General features: G+C 37.7%; 1 protein-coding gene across 1 annotated transcript; it reads left to right on the forward strand.

The window, feature by feature from the left end:
- The first annotated feature begins 365 nt into the window (after nucleotides 1-365).
- Nucleotides 366-12159, forward strand: zdhhc21 (zinc finger DHHC-type palmitoyltransferase 21). Its single transcript, XM_034164722.1, has 8 exons — nucleotides 366-445; nucleotides 2618-2784; nucleotides 3420-3518; nucleotides 3635-3746; nucleotides 3887-4025; nucleotides 4708-4824; nucleotides 8890-8933; nucleotides 9021-12159. Exons 2-8 carry the CDS (start codon nucleotides 2631-2633, stop codon nucleotides 9151-9153), a joined length of 798 nt encoding a protein of 265 aa, XP_034020613.1. The 5' UTR covers nucleotides 366-445; nucleotides 2618-2630; the 3' UTR covers nucleotides 9154-12159.
- Nucleotides 12160-15161: the final 3002 nt, after the last annotated feature.

Consider the following 15161-nt stretch of genomic DNA (forward strand, 5'->3'; position numbering starts at 1 on the left):
AGTCCACCACTGCGCCACTAGATGGCGGTGTTGCACCTTTTTGCCATAATTTAACAGGTACAATTCAACCCCGTTACATATATATATATCCGTTTTCTTCATATTTAAAAGTCTTAGGAATGTTAATTTTTTTTAAAACTTTGACACAGTGCTGTACATGTTGCAGATTTTTACATATGTTGATGTGTTTCCTGAATATCATTAAAAAAAACAGCCTCAAGTTATACATTTAACTATGTAGTATTCACGTCTCCTTGTTATTTATGAACGCGGGCTGGGCTGAAAAGCATATTGCTGTTTTCCTTCAAACTTCCGCTTGTATTTTCTTCGTGACTTATTTTGAAATGCAAGCTGCCGGAAGGATGCTTGTATTGCGGTTGGTGGACAGACTGGTCCTGCCAGATGAGGAAGTGAATTGAAAGGCGGCTGAATAACACCGTCAAAAGTAGGTGTTTGTTTCAATCTTACAAGTGATAAATTCGCCTGTACAATTACATGAGGGAATTAGGGTTTTCTTTAAGCCTATAATGAGGGTTGTAGCATTGAGCTAACAGAGTAAAGCCGCCCATTAGGGCTGTCAATCAGTCAGAATGATGGACGAACATGTGCTGTTCGACCTGTTCTCGTAAAGAATGCGCGTGTTCGGGCTGTAAATGTCATTTAATAAGGGTTTGTGTACGGCTATGTACCATGTCGGACCGAAGGCCTGTGTTGTGGTTTTTTTGTTATCTAGAAAGGAGATCCACACCTTATTTAATGCTAGTAAACAGGGGCGGTTCTAACATTTTGTGGATCGGTGGGTGGGGGTGGTGTCACACGTGATTGAATTCCATGCATGTGTATGAATAGAGTAAACTGGAATCCTCCATTTGCCATTAAGGTTTTGTTTCAATCTTGTCTGTAGTTTTTTTTTTTTTTTTTGGAAGTGGCTATTTGCACGACCGCCGTGTCCATAACTCTCAGGGTCTCGGGTCCTGATTGAAAAGACGTTCCTGCTTGGCCCCTTTGGCTGACCTGGTCGAGGAATGGTCTTTAGTGCGAACCGTCCGGGTTCGATCCCACCGCTGTCCCAGCCACGAAGGTCCTACGGTCACACAAACTTTCTGCATTTTGCCACCAGAGTCTTGCCGTGCGAATAGTGAAATGAGTGTTATGGACACAGCCGAATAAAAAAAAATAATCAAAAATTGAAAAATATTAAAGGAGTTAAGACATCTTGAATGCAGTATGTTTGTTTATACAAGTAGTTCCACGTTTTGCCACCAGAGTCTTTGCCGTGTGAATAGCGAAATAAGAGTTATGGACACGGCCGAATAAAAAAAATAAATAAATAAATAAAAATTGAAAAATATTAAAGGAGTTATGACATTTTGAATGCAGTATGAGTGTCTATACAAGTAGTTCCAAGTTTTGCCACCAGTCTTGCTGTGCGAATATACGTACCAGAGTCTTGCCGTGCGAATAGCCAAATGAGTTATGGACACGGCCGCAGTGCGAATAGCCACGGCCTTTTTTTTTTTTTTTTTTACCCCATTATGCTCCATTAAAAAAAAAAAAAACATTAGTTTATCATCCCCGCCCGCATGCCGAAATCGGCCTGCATCAATTTGTTGTTTTTATTATTATTATTATTTTGGTGAATTTCATTGCTGGCGGTACAGCTGGTGCAAGACCCTTCACGTCCGCTAGGTGGTGAGTATGCTTTAGCCGAAGACAGCCAAAGTTTACCGAACTGGGCCCAGAATTTGCTGCTTGTTGTGATTGACAGCCACACATTCAAGTTTTCCGTCTCACTCATACACAGTACGCATGTTTATCACACTACTAGCGTGCAGTACAGTGACTGTATTCAATGTGGAAGCAAGATTTATTTTAAAAATAGATATTTCCAGTGCCTCACTTGGTATGCAGGTGCTGTATGTGTCATTTTTCAGGTTTGAAATGATGTTGTATGCACCTGTTTCTAAGAAAAAAAAAAAAATAAATAAAAATCTGCCCTCCCGCATCACTTTTATCTGATGTTAAGGATGACAAACTGTTGTTTTTTTTTTGTTGTTTTTTTTTAAATGGAGCTTTATGCAAAGCATCCTTTAATAGCTAGTTTAGTGACATCTACTGAGGAAAATCAATTACAACAAGAAAGCCCTACCAGATCTTTTTCAGTTTTGTAGCTCAAACCAGACTTGTAGTACTTGTGCCCAGAACTCAGACTACAGTCTGACTCAAGTTGTCATTTTCTGTACCCTTGACATGGAATGGAGTACTGAAGACTCAGATTCGAGGACTGGACTCTGATTTCTTTATTATTTATTTATTTATTTATTTTTTGATAATACACTATAACACTGTGATTTGGTAAAAGATATTGATATCTCTATTAATTTTAGTACAGTAATGGGAACTCGACTCAGTCTTGATACTTGAGTCAAACCTGAGGCATAGTGTCTTGATGACATCAATGCACATTATCAAACAGTCTTCTCTGAACTTATTGGAACAGCTCCACCATTTAATTTGTTTTCACTGCAAACTGATGGCATTTGTGTTAGAAATTAAACAACAAATACAAGCAACAAGTTGAGATATGTTTCTGTTTGTATGCGGTTGGTCTTTTCAGATACCCGGGAGCCATGAAGTTTCGATTGCACTTCGTGGTGGACCCCACGGGCTGGCTGTGCGTAAGCGCGGTATTTGCGATCTGGCTCTACAACACCCTCTTTGTACCAAAACTGATTCTGCTTCCGCATTATAATGAAGGACACATCTGCTGGGTTACAGTTGCCGGTACGTATTGTATTAGTGTATGGAGCGTATTGTTCCTCAAACAGTTTAGGCCGAAAATGGATCACTGTTGGTGGAATAATTGAGAGTCGGCCAAGGCCAGAGAGTAAATTTGGGGAAAAATTGGGGCAACCTAGTGGCTATTATTCCAGCTGCCAGTTGATGCAGTGGCATCACACTGCGTAATTGTTGAGGTTCGGTAGTTTGATCAGGTGTGAATAGGGAATTGACCACTGAACATGTGGTCATGTGACGACAACAACTGGAAAAACTAGACTGACTATTATTGTTACTCAGGTCAAAGTCAAGGTCATGGACTCAGATCAAAATGTTCAGTTCTTATATGGCGAGGGTGTTTCAGAATGGTTATTATTAAGGAATCAGTTAAAGATTCACCCATGAATGTGAAAACATACATCTTTCTATTGGTCACATGACCTCGGGTCATAACAGTTGGGAACCCATATGGATAAAATGAATTAGTCAAGGATAAAGTGGTTCAGTTTTGGACAGACTTGATCAAACAACAAGTCCACATAGAACTATACATCGTTACACTTCACTTGTTTTTGGAAATTTGTGTTCAAGATTGTGCTTCAGGTGTTTGAAAGTCAATTCATCATCTTTTCTACCCTCAGGTTATTACATAGCATCAGCACTATGCATAGTGGCACTTTTCAGAGCTTCCACAGCAGATCCCGGCCGTCTTCCCGTGGACCCTCACATACCTCACTCTGGTACGGAGAAACACCTCGCCACTATCACTTCTCTTTGACTTGACCACTTCTCCATTTATTTGTATGTTTGACTGTGATCCCCCCCCCCCCCCCCATTTATCTACGGTATATTGCAGAGAGAGAGCATTGGGAGTTGTGCAACAAGTGCAACTTAATGAGACCTAAGAGGTCCCACCACTGCAGTCGCTGTGGCCACTGTGTGCGCAGAATGGACCACCACTGTCCTTGGTAAAACTCCAAACCCACAGCAGACCTTTGGAGCTTCGTTATACAAAAATATCCACGTAAAGTTGAAAAATCCCAACCTGTAGATTTATTTGTATCTGGAAAACATTAATGACTGAAGCTGGATGATGTTTTCCTTTCAGGATCAATAACTGCGTGGGAGAAGACAACCACTGGCTCTTCCTGCAGCTCTGTTTCTACACTCAGGTGCTCAGTTTGTTCACTCTTGCGCTGGACTTCTGTCAGTACTACTACTTCCAGCCACTGACGCTACTCGATCAGGTGTGTTTTAAATGACCACAAGTCAGTCGTTTGTGCAGTTTACCGACTGCTTAACAAACACGTTTGCATTTGGGTTTATGACTTCTTGTTGGGCAAATTGTCAATCGTACTGTGTTGACATTATGATTGACATTTTCCACTATTAGTTTATTTGCTTATGTATTTGTTTATTGGAGACTAACCGACTAAATGCAAACAATAACTGATTTGCCCATTGTGAAAACAATTATTATTACTGTCACCCATTTCTGCCGCTATCTAAAAGGCCTGAGAAGTCTACAACAATCCCAGACGTGGCCAGCAGGTGGCGCATTGCATAAACAAAACAAACTTGGATTATCTTGGATTACTATTGAATTGGTGCATCAAAGTTAAGCAAAGTCTACTCACTTCATCTGCATGGTATGGCCATTTTAATTTGGTGAGTTGCAAAATGGTAGAATTCATTGTTTTCATGTTTGGAGCATTTTGCTGGGTACCTACCTCAGCTTTTCCAAAACTCATGAAGAAAAAAATGTGATTTGTCAAAATATTATCCTTTAAATGGATTATGTAGCATTGAAGCACTTCTGACAGAATTGGTGACATTGAAAAGTCAGCTAAAAATATTAATTTATGAAAAAATTATACAAATGTGGTGATTCCAACACCAATGGGTTTCCATTCTGTTTGCACCTGACAGGCCAAGTTTACAACTCGCCATGAACTGGCTCTGCTGCGGATTTCAGCGGTCATGGGAGTGATCATGTTCGGTGGCATGAGCAGTTTGTTTTACACTCAATTGACGGGCATCCTGTCTGTGAGTAATGACATTATTATATTCATTATCCATTTCTTTTGCGGCATTATTTACTGTCCAATGACATGTTGCTTACTGCTACATTTGTTGTCATCATTTAAATGCGAGCGTGTCAATGGTGTGCAAAATGTACTTATGGTAATGTGACTAATTCATGTCAAGAAGTAAAATTTTAAAAGCATTATCTACACCCACACACAGATGTCAGAGTGTTGCCATGCAAACCGCTCAGCTGCGCTGCCCACTGGGAGCAGGACAAGGACATTTTTATGATACATACAGTAAAACTTGCATATAATGTATCTCAGGTGGCGAATTTTGTCCGTTGTAACCGAAATCCATTACATTTATAAAACGGACAAAATCTATTATGTTTATTTAATGGATTAGTTACAGTCAGGAGGCCCCGAATGATCTACGGGGAATCCTGAGTTGGGACCTGCCTCATTTAATGACTGGGTCAAAACTTCCTCTGGAAAAAAATAAATGCCTGCGGACATTATATGCATTAAAAATATTACATTTGGTCGAGTCACTCTTTTTTTTGAAGTCCATTGCAAAGTGTACTTTAAAATCCTCTGCAGATCCTCTGTAACTCCGTGGCCGTGCAGTGACGTCGACATACGTGACAGTTGTAAAGTTCTCTGTTGCGTCTTTATGTAATTTTTCTGGGTTTTTTTTTTTCTGGAAAATTTGTCCCTCAATGAGCTCTTCTTTCTACAACCTCCAAATCAAAGGTAAGGTGTATAATTAACTCCATGAATTGCTGGTGTAATCAGCTGCACGCTGCAAAAACTTTGAAAAAGAGAGTGAAATGTAAAAGTGATCACAGCCTTTTGCGGTGTCCGATGTAGCAGGTGCACATCAGACTACGGGTCCCATCAGTTTGGGGGGAGAAAAAAAAAATCGAGTGTCAGTGCTGAACTTTAATTTTGTACCTCTGTTCCTGAGCACATCCAGACTGCTCTGTCTGGTACATGCAAGGGGTTTTTAATGGAAATGCATTGAAGTCGGACAGGACATTTCATCCGATGTGAGTGAAAATCTGTTATACAAAATCCGTTATATACGGTGTTTATTACATGGAAAGCCATACAAAAGCATTGAGACTTTTGCTTTTGTCCAGTGAGTGCAAATATCCAGTTTATACGATGACGGTTTAGGCGAGTTTTACTGTACATACATTGAGGCAAATAAGTATTTGATCGACTTGATTTTGCATGTTTCCTACCTACAAAAAAATGGAGAGGTCTGTAATTTTTATCATAGGTACAGTTCATCTTGAGAGACAGAATCTAAAATAAAATTAAAAAAAATCACATTGTATGATTTTTAAATAATTAATTTGCATTTTATTGCATGAAATAAGTATTTGATCACCTACCAACAGCAAGAATTCTCACTCTCACAGACCTGTTAATTTTTCTTTAAGAAGCCCTCTTATTCTGCACTCTTTACCTATGTTAATTTCACCTGTTTGAACTTGTTACCTGTATAAAAGACACCTGTTCACACACTCTGTCAATCACACTCCAACCTGTCCACCATGGCCAAAATCATAGAGCTGTCTAAGAACACCAGGGACAAAACTGTAGACCTGCACAAGGTTGGGATGGACTACAGGACAACAGGCAAGCAGCCTGGTGAGAAGGCCAACACCGTTGATGTAATTATTAGAAAATGTAAGAAACACAAGATGACTGTGTGTGTGTATGTATGTATATATGTGTGTGTATATATATGTACGTACATATTCTGTCTGATCGAGGAATTAAAGCATAATGTTTATTCTGCTAAAAATGTCTCTTCAAGAAGGATTTATCAAGCAATTTCAAAATATAGTATGATTTTGATGGTAGCTTAAAAATAATGGAAGTGCCAGGAAACTTAAGCATGTATGATTGTGCACATAGTCACTAACAAAGAATATGATAAATGCTATGACATTTAAGTTTGCAAGAAAACTAGTGCCTTTAATACACCCCAGACCTATGTACAATTTATATAAAAATAAAATGGAAAAAACAAGAAAGAAATGGTCAGGAATTTGTGAATCGTGGACTGTAAATGTAGCCTGAAAAATTTTGTCAGAATACCTAAATGTCAAGATCAATGAAAGAGTGTTGCACCAGTATTACAAAAAAATTTTAGAAAAAAATATTTCTATATTTATTTTGGCTTTGGTTCCGGATTTTGTGGCGGGTGTACCACTTAATCTTATCTCATTTACAGTCTGTGATTTTTGAAAGTGAATGTGTCACACATTTAAAATCAAGCCATTAAAAATGAACAAAAAAACAAAAGTAACAAATAAATGCAACATATTAATAATGGAAAGTCTTGATTATGAATTGTGTTCGGCATTCTATAAAATGGATTTGCATTAAAAAAGCAACAGTGGCCTCTAGTGGCCTTCCCATGCAACTTGATGGGCCGGTCTCCTTTTTATTTTGTATGTTAAAGATACATTATACAACCCCTGGCAAAAATTATGGAATCACCGGCCTCGGAGGATGTTCATTCAGTTGTTTAATTTTGTAGAAAAAAAGCAGATCACAGACATGACACAAAACTAAAGTCATTTCAAATGGCAGCTTTCTGGCTTTAAGAAACACTATAAGAAATCAAGAAAAAGATTGTGGCAGTCAGTAATGGTTACTTTTTTAGACCAAGCAGAGGAAAAAAATATGGAATCACTCAATTCTGAGGAAAAATTATGGAATCACCCTGTAAATTTCATCCCCAAAAGTAACACCTGCATCAAATCAGATCTGCTCGTTAGTCTGCATCTAAAAAGGAGTGAACACACCTTGGAGAGCTGTTGCACCAAGTGGACTGACATGAATCATGGCTCCAACACAAGATATGTCAATTGAAACAAAGGAGAGGATTATCAAACTCTTAAAAGAGAGTAAATCATCATGCAATGCTGCAAAAGATGTTGGTTGTTCACAGTCAGCTGTGTCTAAACTCTGGACCAAATACAAACAACATGAGAAGGTTGTTAAAGGCAAACATACTGGTAGACCTAGGAAGACATCAAAGCGTCAAGACAGAAAACTTAAAGCAATATGTCTCAAAAATCGAAAAATGCACAACAAAACAAATGAGGAATGAATGGGAGGAAACTGGAGTCAACGTCTGTGACCGAACTGTAAGAAACCGCCTAATGGAAATGGGATTTACATACAGAAAAGCTAAACGAAAGGCATCATTAACACCTAAACAGAAAAAACAAGGTTACAATGAGCTAAAGAAAAGCAATCGTGGATGACTGGATGAAAGTCATATTCAGTGATGAATCTCGAATCTGCATTGGGCAAGGTGATGATGCTGGAACTTTTGTTTGGTGCCGTTTCAATGAGATTTATAAAGATGACTGCCTGAAGAGAACATGTAAATTTCCACAGTCATTGATGATATGGGGTTGCATGTCAGGTAAAGGCACTGGGGAGATGGCTGTCATTACATCATCAATAAATGCACAAGTTTACGTTGATATTTTGGACAATTGAAAGGATGTTTGGGGATGATGAAATCATTTTTCAAGATGATAATGCATCTTGCCATAGAGCAAAAACTGCAAAAACATTCCTTGCAAGAAGACACGTAGGGTCAATGTCATGGCACAGGGTCAATGTCAACGAGCAGATGTGATTTGATGCAGGTGTTAATTTTGGAGATGAAAATTTACAGGGTGATTCCATAATTTTTTCCTCAGAATTGAGTGATTCCATATTTTTTTCCTCTGCTTGGTCTAAAAATGTAACTGTTACTGACTGCCATAATATTTTTTTCTTGATTTCTTATAGTGTTTCTTAAAGCCAGAAAGTTGCCATTTGAAATGACTTTAGTTTTGTGTCATGTCTGTGATCTGCTTTTTTTCTACAAAATTAAACAACTGAATGAACATCCTCCGAGGCCGGTGATTCCATAATTTTTGCCAGGGGTTGTATAAGATACATATATAAAGATTCCTGGTGGCCTGGGTTCTTCTTGTTGGACCTTCTTTCATAATGTCCACTTGTTCTGCGTTGACCTTTATCTATTGTTTCCATGTCACAGGACACGACAACCATTGAAAAAATGGCCTTGTTCTCAAATGAAATGTGAGTCTTCTTAAGTCTGAGTTCGCTCCAGAACATATTTCTCCCACGTGTGTGTTTCAAAGGCAATAGATTCCCGTTTCTTTCCAGATACGGCTCAAAGAGATCATGGCAGTGGGCTTTGGCTGAAGTGTGCGGCACCCGCTGGAAACTCCTGTGGTTCATCCCGCTACGTAGCAGACAGTCGCTCCAAGTCGGCCAGCAGTTTCGCACCCATGTGTAGCTGAGCTGTAGCGGTCAGCGCTGTACATACACCTGCTCGCCTTCACCGTCCTCTTCTGTGCTGCAGCATCCCTCGTTTGTCAGTGGACACCCAAACGGTTTCTCTCAGCAAAACCGAGACTGGCACTAAAAAAGCTCAAGACCTATTGGGAATGATATGATTTATTTTAAACTCACTGTGATTGCTACTTTTAGCATCTGGGAAGCACGTTTCGTGGCTAATTGCGTCAGACGGATGGAAGTCTTCACCTCATTCAAAAGCAGCTACTGAAATGGACCCCTCTCAGGTTTCTTTAATAAAGAGCTTTTACTACTGACCTTTAAACCGCTACAGACAGAACAAGGATCATGTTGGTGTGTCGAATAGAAAGGCATTTTTTGTGTGTTTTGTATGAAGTTTGTTGCCTTCTTTCTTTTAAATGTTGCTGTTTTTATTTGTTAAGCAGCTGCTTTTTTTGTTATATGTTGTCTGGTTAATTTTAACATTGTCAAAGGGAAGTTGAATGTGGACATACCTGTTGTTTAGGGGCGGGGTCAGGCACCCCCTAATAGGCAGGTCCCCATTGTGGTCTACAACGCAGTCAGTCTTTTAGCGTTGGGTATCTTCCCGTCAGAGTCCAATATGACCATTTTTGTCTACATGAGTAGTGTAGGTGTTCGATGTCAAGACTTGCCCACAATTATGGCTCAAACCCAGCAACCCTTCGTTTATTGAACAGCCCACTTGTGTAAATTGCAGCTGCAGTACTTTAATTAGGGAAAGATGAAAATACAAATGCTATTGCCTACTGAGGTGGCTTGCTATTTGTAATCAATGGAGTCAACAAAGCATTGGCAATCGATTGGGTCTTACGAAGCCACCATCTGATCCTGTGTTCTCTGGTCCAATTGCCCCAACTGATCCTGGTCTTGATCCTCTGCACTGGCTTTAGACACCCCAATCTGTTATCTCTGATAATCATTTGATGATCAATGAATGTTTAATTGTTTTTGTTACTATTCCTATTTTTGCACTGCTCTATGAAAATCAAATCTGCAGAGTTTTATGAAAACTTAGTCGAATGTTTGCGGATGATACCTTTATGACTTTGCCATCTAATAGAAATTAAAATGATCAGTTGGGCTGTACATGCAGCTTTTTGATCAAATTATTTTCATTCAAACATTACAGTTACCACAACTTGTAGATGAAGGTTGTTAGTCATCCAGATAGATGATGGCAAGACGTTTACAACAGCTAGCCTTTTGTTGGTCTTAAGTGACTTCTTCAGTTCTTGAAGGTGTCTAAAGAAGAACTAAAGAAGTCACTTGGATGAGTGAAGAAACATCTTGAAGCCCATCAAGAAGTCCAGTTGCTGGAGAATAAATTTCAAGCTACTCTATCCTCTTGTAAGGTCTATATACAACTTTAGCAGTAATACAGAATATTGAGTGTCACTTTACAATTTATGTTTAGTCGATTCTGACAACATTTTATGTCCTTAATAATATGGTGTTAAGATCTCTTCTATGAAATTTTGTGCTTCCACTGTCTTTAGTTAGGTCGCGATTCATGAACAAATGGCTTGTAACATTGTGAATAATGGTGAACTTGAAATTATTTTGTTTTGTTTGTTTTTATCGAATTACTTGATCAGATCTCAACATGATTGTCATTTTGGTTTGCTGAACCAATATGTCAGCAACTCCAGTTGGGAATATCACAATATCCAAGTAGATGTAAGTGCCTAAGGATTTTTTTTTTTTTTTTTTTTTTTTCGGTCTCGCAATATTCATTTTAATACTAGCCAAAGAATCAAAAATGTTGCAATAATTTTTTAAATCTTTGTTTCACCCCTTTAAATTTGTACTTTATCAAACCAGATTGGTCGCATTTACACACTGATTTGGTATTGGAGGACTTCATTAGCACAAAATCTCTTTCAACCAAGTAAATATTTGTTGAACTTGATATTTTTATTGTTATCTGGAGTGTAAGTTGCACCTTTTTCTGTATTACCAGCTCATTAATTTGGGATTTCTGTGCATTGTGTACTTGTCATTGTTGGTATTTCTTCATTTATTATTGGGGTTTATTTTGTTTAGTGCTTTGATTCCTACGCAAGACCTGTTTAAATAGTGACTGTAATTATCATCAATAACAAATTCAGTTCTTTTAATATAAGTAGCAGGGCCTCCCAAATGCTTAAAAAACAAAAAAAAAAAACTGCGACTTACACTCTGGAAAATACAGGTAATTGATATGTTTGGGGTTTTTTTTATAAGCTTGCTAAAATTCATAGGTGGGCACGAGTAATATTGCTCATTTGATTTTATAACTGGTTAAGGTTTCTTGATGGTCCTTTATATGATATGTTTTGTGTCATGATTAATGATATATCCCGATGTCACTGGCACAAAAAGATGGATTACAGTTAAGTTGCATTCACAATCTGCATTTATAAAAGCAGTAATCATTGTACATCATGCAACCATTATGTTTCAGCATAGTTCAAATCAGATATGTTTCGTAGAGAATATAAACCCCGGATGTTTGCATTTCATCCATTTCTTGCTATGGATATGACTGGAGTAAACACTTGGAAGAACCTCAGTAACTTCAGCCAGACATGATACTCCTATATTTGCTTTTTTCACCATATGTTCTCTTTTAGCATTTAATCAAGAGTTGAACAAAAGCTGTGCGCACTTCTTTACAGCAATTTTTGTGTCTGTTTTGATCTTTTATTTATATATATATATCCCTTGTGCCACCTCAGTTGTGCTTTTGGTACACATTCAAATGGGACTATAAGTTTAGTTTAACTTTTACATTGAAATATCATGCACTGGAACATTTGTGAAATAAAGTAATGTTGTACTAAATAGGTTAGCTAATTTATTTCTGTTAAGGAAGTGCATTACATATATCGCTTCTTGAACACATAAAATTGTATTTGTTGTGACCATAGAGGTTATAGTTGCAGATATTCATATTCTAATAAAGTGTATTCTGGAAAAGACTGGGCCCATAGCTTCTTTTTCAGTAACGCCTTTGTTGCAACCCAATGATTTTAAGGCTTGAAGTACTTTTCATTCACAGAGAAAATTTAGGAAAACTTTTTTTTTTAATGTACGTATTATTTGTAGGGCTTTGCAATGACTTTGAAAGCTTATGTGTTGTAATGTGTTCTATTTTTATTAAATGAGTAATAGATTCCTTGGCTAACATTTTACAGGAAACTACTGTACGCTTACTAAGATGGAACAATGACTCTTTTTTCCAACACCATAGTTCCCATATTCTAATTTGTTGACATAAATCATGGTTGTGATTGTTTTAACATCATCATTCTAATATTCCCATTTTATTGACACAATATTTATAGTATGATGATAATATGGTGTTAAGGCTTGCAAATCTAGCTTTGCATCTCAGATGTACCTTCTGGCAAATTGGAGCTGAACTTTCAGGTCCTCTTTTGTCTCTGTTTGGGGGCCGGGGAGAGTATTTCATGTGTGGATCTTTGCATTTCTTTGTATTCATGTTTGGATTTATCTTTTATTCAGGTTCTGTCTGCTTTGTGTTTGTCGGACTGCACGCTCTTGTCTTGTGCTTGGGGCTTGGTCTGGGTGTGTCTTGTTTTTTATTTGCCACGCCTTCTTCCTGGCTGCTCTCCCACACGTGTCTCATTGTCTCTAATCACACCTGTTGTTTAAACCCTTTGTTTTCCTCCATCTCTTTGCCAGTTCTTTGTTTCCAGTTCTTGATCGCCTTGTACTGAACCTTTTTGCCTGTTTATTGACCACACCTTTGTCTCATGATTTGGATACCTTTGCTATTTTTTTAGCTTGCCTTGCCGTATACCGATCACTGCCTGATTTTTCAGTAAATCAGTTTTACACTTTGCTCCTCTGTGTGAGTATCACAATTGCATCCACAGCCTTTTTGAGTGCAGGTTCTTACACTTTAGAAAATCCTTCTCTGTACCACTTCATCATGAAGCTCTATAACTGATGAAGCAAAATGCAAAACATTCACTTTGCACAATTTTCCAATCACAGCCCAGAAGCCTATAACTTCTTCTGGGTTGTCTGGGTGTTTGGTGGCTTTCCTCACTCTTCTCCTTCATGTACAGTCACTCAGTTTTTGAGAACTGTCTACTCCACACTGATTTACCATAGAGTGCCATACTGTTTGTATTTCTTCATAATTGATGTAAAGTCCAAGACATATTCAGTAACTTGGAAATGTTCATGTCCCAATCCTTGACTTTTCTGAAGAAAACTGGAAATAAAACTTATTTACAGGTATTATACCAAAGGGGCTCATTACTTATGCAACCCATCATCTTGGCCTTTAGATTTTTAATTAATTTATATCAAATTGCAGAGATTTGCTTTGAGTTTGTGTTTAAGGAAGATAATTTTAGAAATTTTTATATTGAGGAGTCTGATTTACTTTTTGTATTTGAAATGGTATAAACAAATTAAAATGCGAGAAGTACCAAGGGACCAAATACATTTGCAAGACCAATACAACCGACATGTCTTATTGAGCCTGTACTTGGGGGTAAAATCTAATTAGTCTGTGTGGGTATTTGGGCTAAGTTTAAAAAGACCACTCTATACAGCAGCCTGAGTTCAATGTGCTCTTATCTCTAGTAGTGGTTGGTCAAGTGGACTAATTAAATAATTGACCACCTGCTACTTTTGCAATCTATGACATCTGGCCCAACAAAAGAAATAATTAGTCATGTTCTTGATAGATATAAACAATGCTGGGTGCAGTCATTGCTCAGATACAGGCCGTCTACCTGTCTAGGACTGGAGTTAGCGGCTTGGCGTGTTCTGCTGTCTTTTGCAAAGCGTAGACAAGGATTAAGTCTTAGAAATGGAGCACAGATTTTATTTTAAGGTTTCTGTCCATATGGGGTAGATGTTATCTTCAGTCTTCAGCACATGACTGGGTGATTAACCATTCCCAATATTTAAGTAACTACTTTTCAGAGATAAAAGTGTTGATTCATTGAAGATTCTTTGCAAACTTTGTATTTGTAGTTTTTTAATGTTGCGTTTTTCGTACTCAGAACAGGGGATATGTCTGCTCCCTTAATTTTTAACAGCTGTACTTTATGAACATGGAAGTATTGATTGGGTTATTGATTTTCAAAGAAGCTGTTGTTATAGACAGCAGAAATCCAATTAAAAGTTGAACTTGAAACTGTTAATCCAATCAAGATGAAGAAATATATCGATTTTGCCCTTAAAATCAATAAGTTGCATGTCATATGACCTTGGCCCTTTTTCCTTTCTCCCAAAGCGTGAAACACAGAGATAAAAATGCGCCTGGACTGTATTTTAAATCCACACTTTGTAAAGGCCGATAACCAAGTTGAGTAAATTAAACAAAATGCTGAAAATGTTGGGATAATTTGTCAAGAATGGTGGAAAACAACACTGGAGTATAAACTGGTCAAAAAGCCTCAAAAATACTTAAAATAAATTTGAGTCCTTCCGCTGATATTCTCCCAATAGGAGTAATAGACCTCTGTTGGAGTTCTTCCGAGGTTTCCCAGAACGTTGTAGGCAACAGTTCTGTGTCGTATTTTTACGTTTGAAAGATTTCACAAAATAACACTACAACAAACAAGTGATATTGATCAAATAAACCACATTATTAGACAAAACAAGGTGAAAAATGTGTGTGGCCATACAAATTATTCAAGAACAACAATAAATTGTCCAATCCATGGCCCTGTCATTTACAACTACAATCTGGTATGAAGCAGAAAGTGATTTATGTAATGACAATCTCTGTTCTTACCTTTGTAGTCTTAATTATTAGCTAACTAATATTAGGTAAGGTAAATGTTAGCTTTCACTAGATAAATTAGTTATTTAAACTGTAACTTAAAGGCCAAAGGTGGAAATTAGCCATCACTATTCATCTGTCAACACTTGATACAATCTAATTCAGAACCTCTGATGGTAAAGTGTATTCAGCAAGTTAGCTAGCTACGTACATTA

This window comes from Thalassophryne amazonica, chromosome 23 (genome assembly GCF_902500255.1).
Source record: "Thalassophryne amazonica chromosome 23, fThaAma1.1, whole genome shotgun sequence".
NCBI classification, from domain to species: Eukaryota; Metazoa; Chordata; class Actinopteri; order Batrachoidiformes; family Batrachoididae; genus Thalassophryne; species Thalassophryne amazonica.

What these genes read in the sequence shown, in the direction of transcription:
- zdhhc21 (XM_034164722.1), top strand. Translation starts at nt 2,631, where the DNA reads ATGAAGTTTCGATTGCACTTCGTGGTGGACCCCACGGGCTGGCTGTGC. An exon ending in ATGGACCACCACTGTCCTTG is followed by an intron (nt 3,747 to 3,886) that starts GTAAAACTCCAA and finishes TTTTCCTTTCAG; the next exon opens with GATCAATAACTGCGTGGGAG. An exon ending in CACTGACGCTACTCGATCAG is followed by an intron (nt 4,026 to 4,707) that starts GTGTGTTTTAAA and finishes TGCACCTGACAG; the next exon opens with GCCAAGTTTACAACTCGCCA.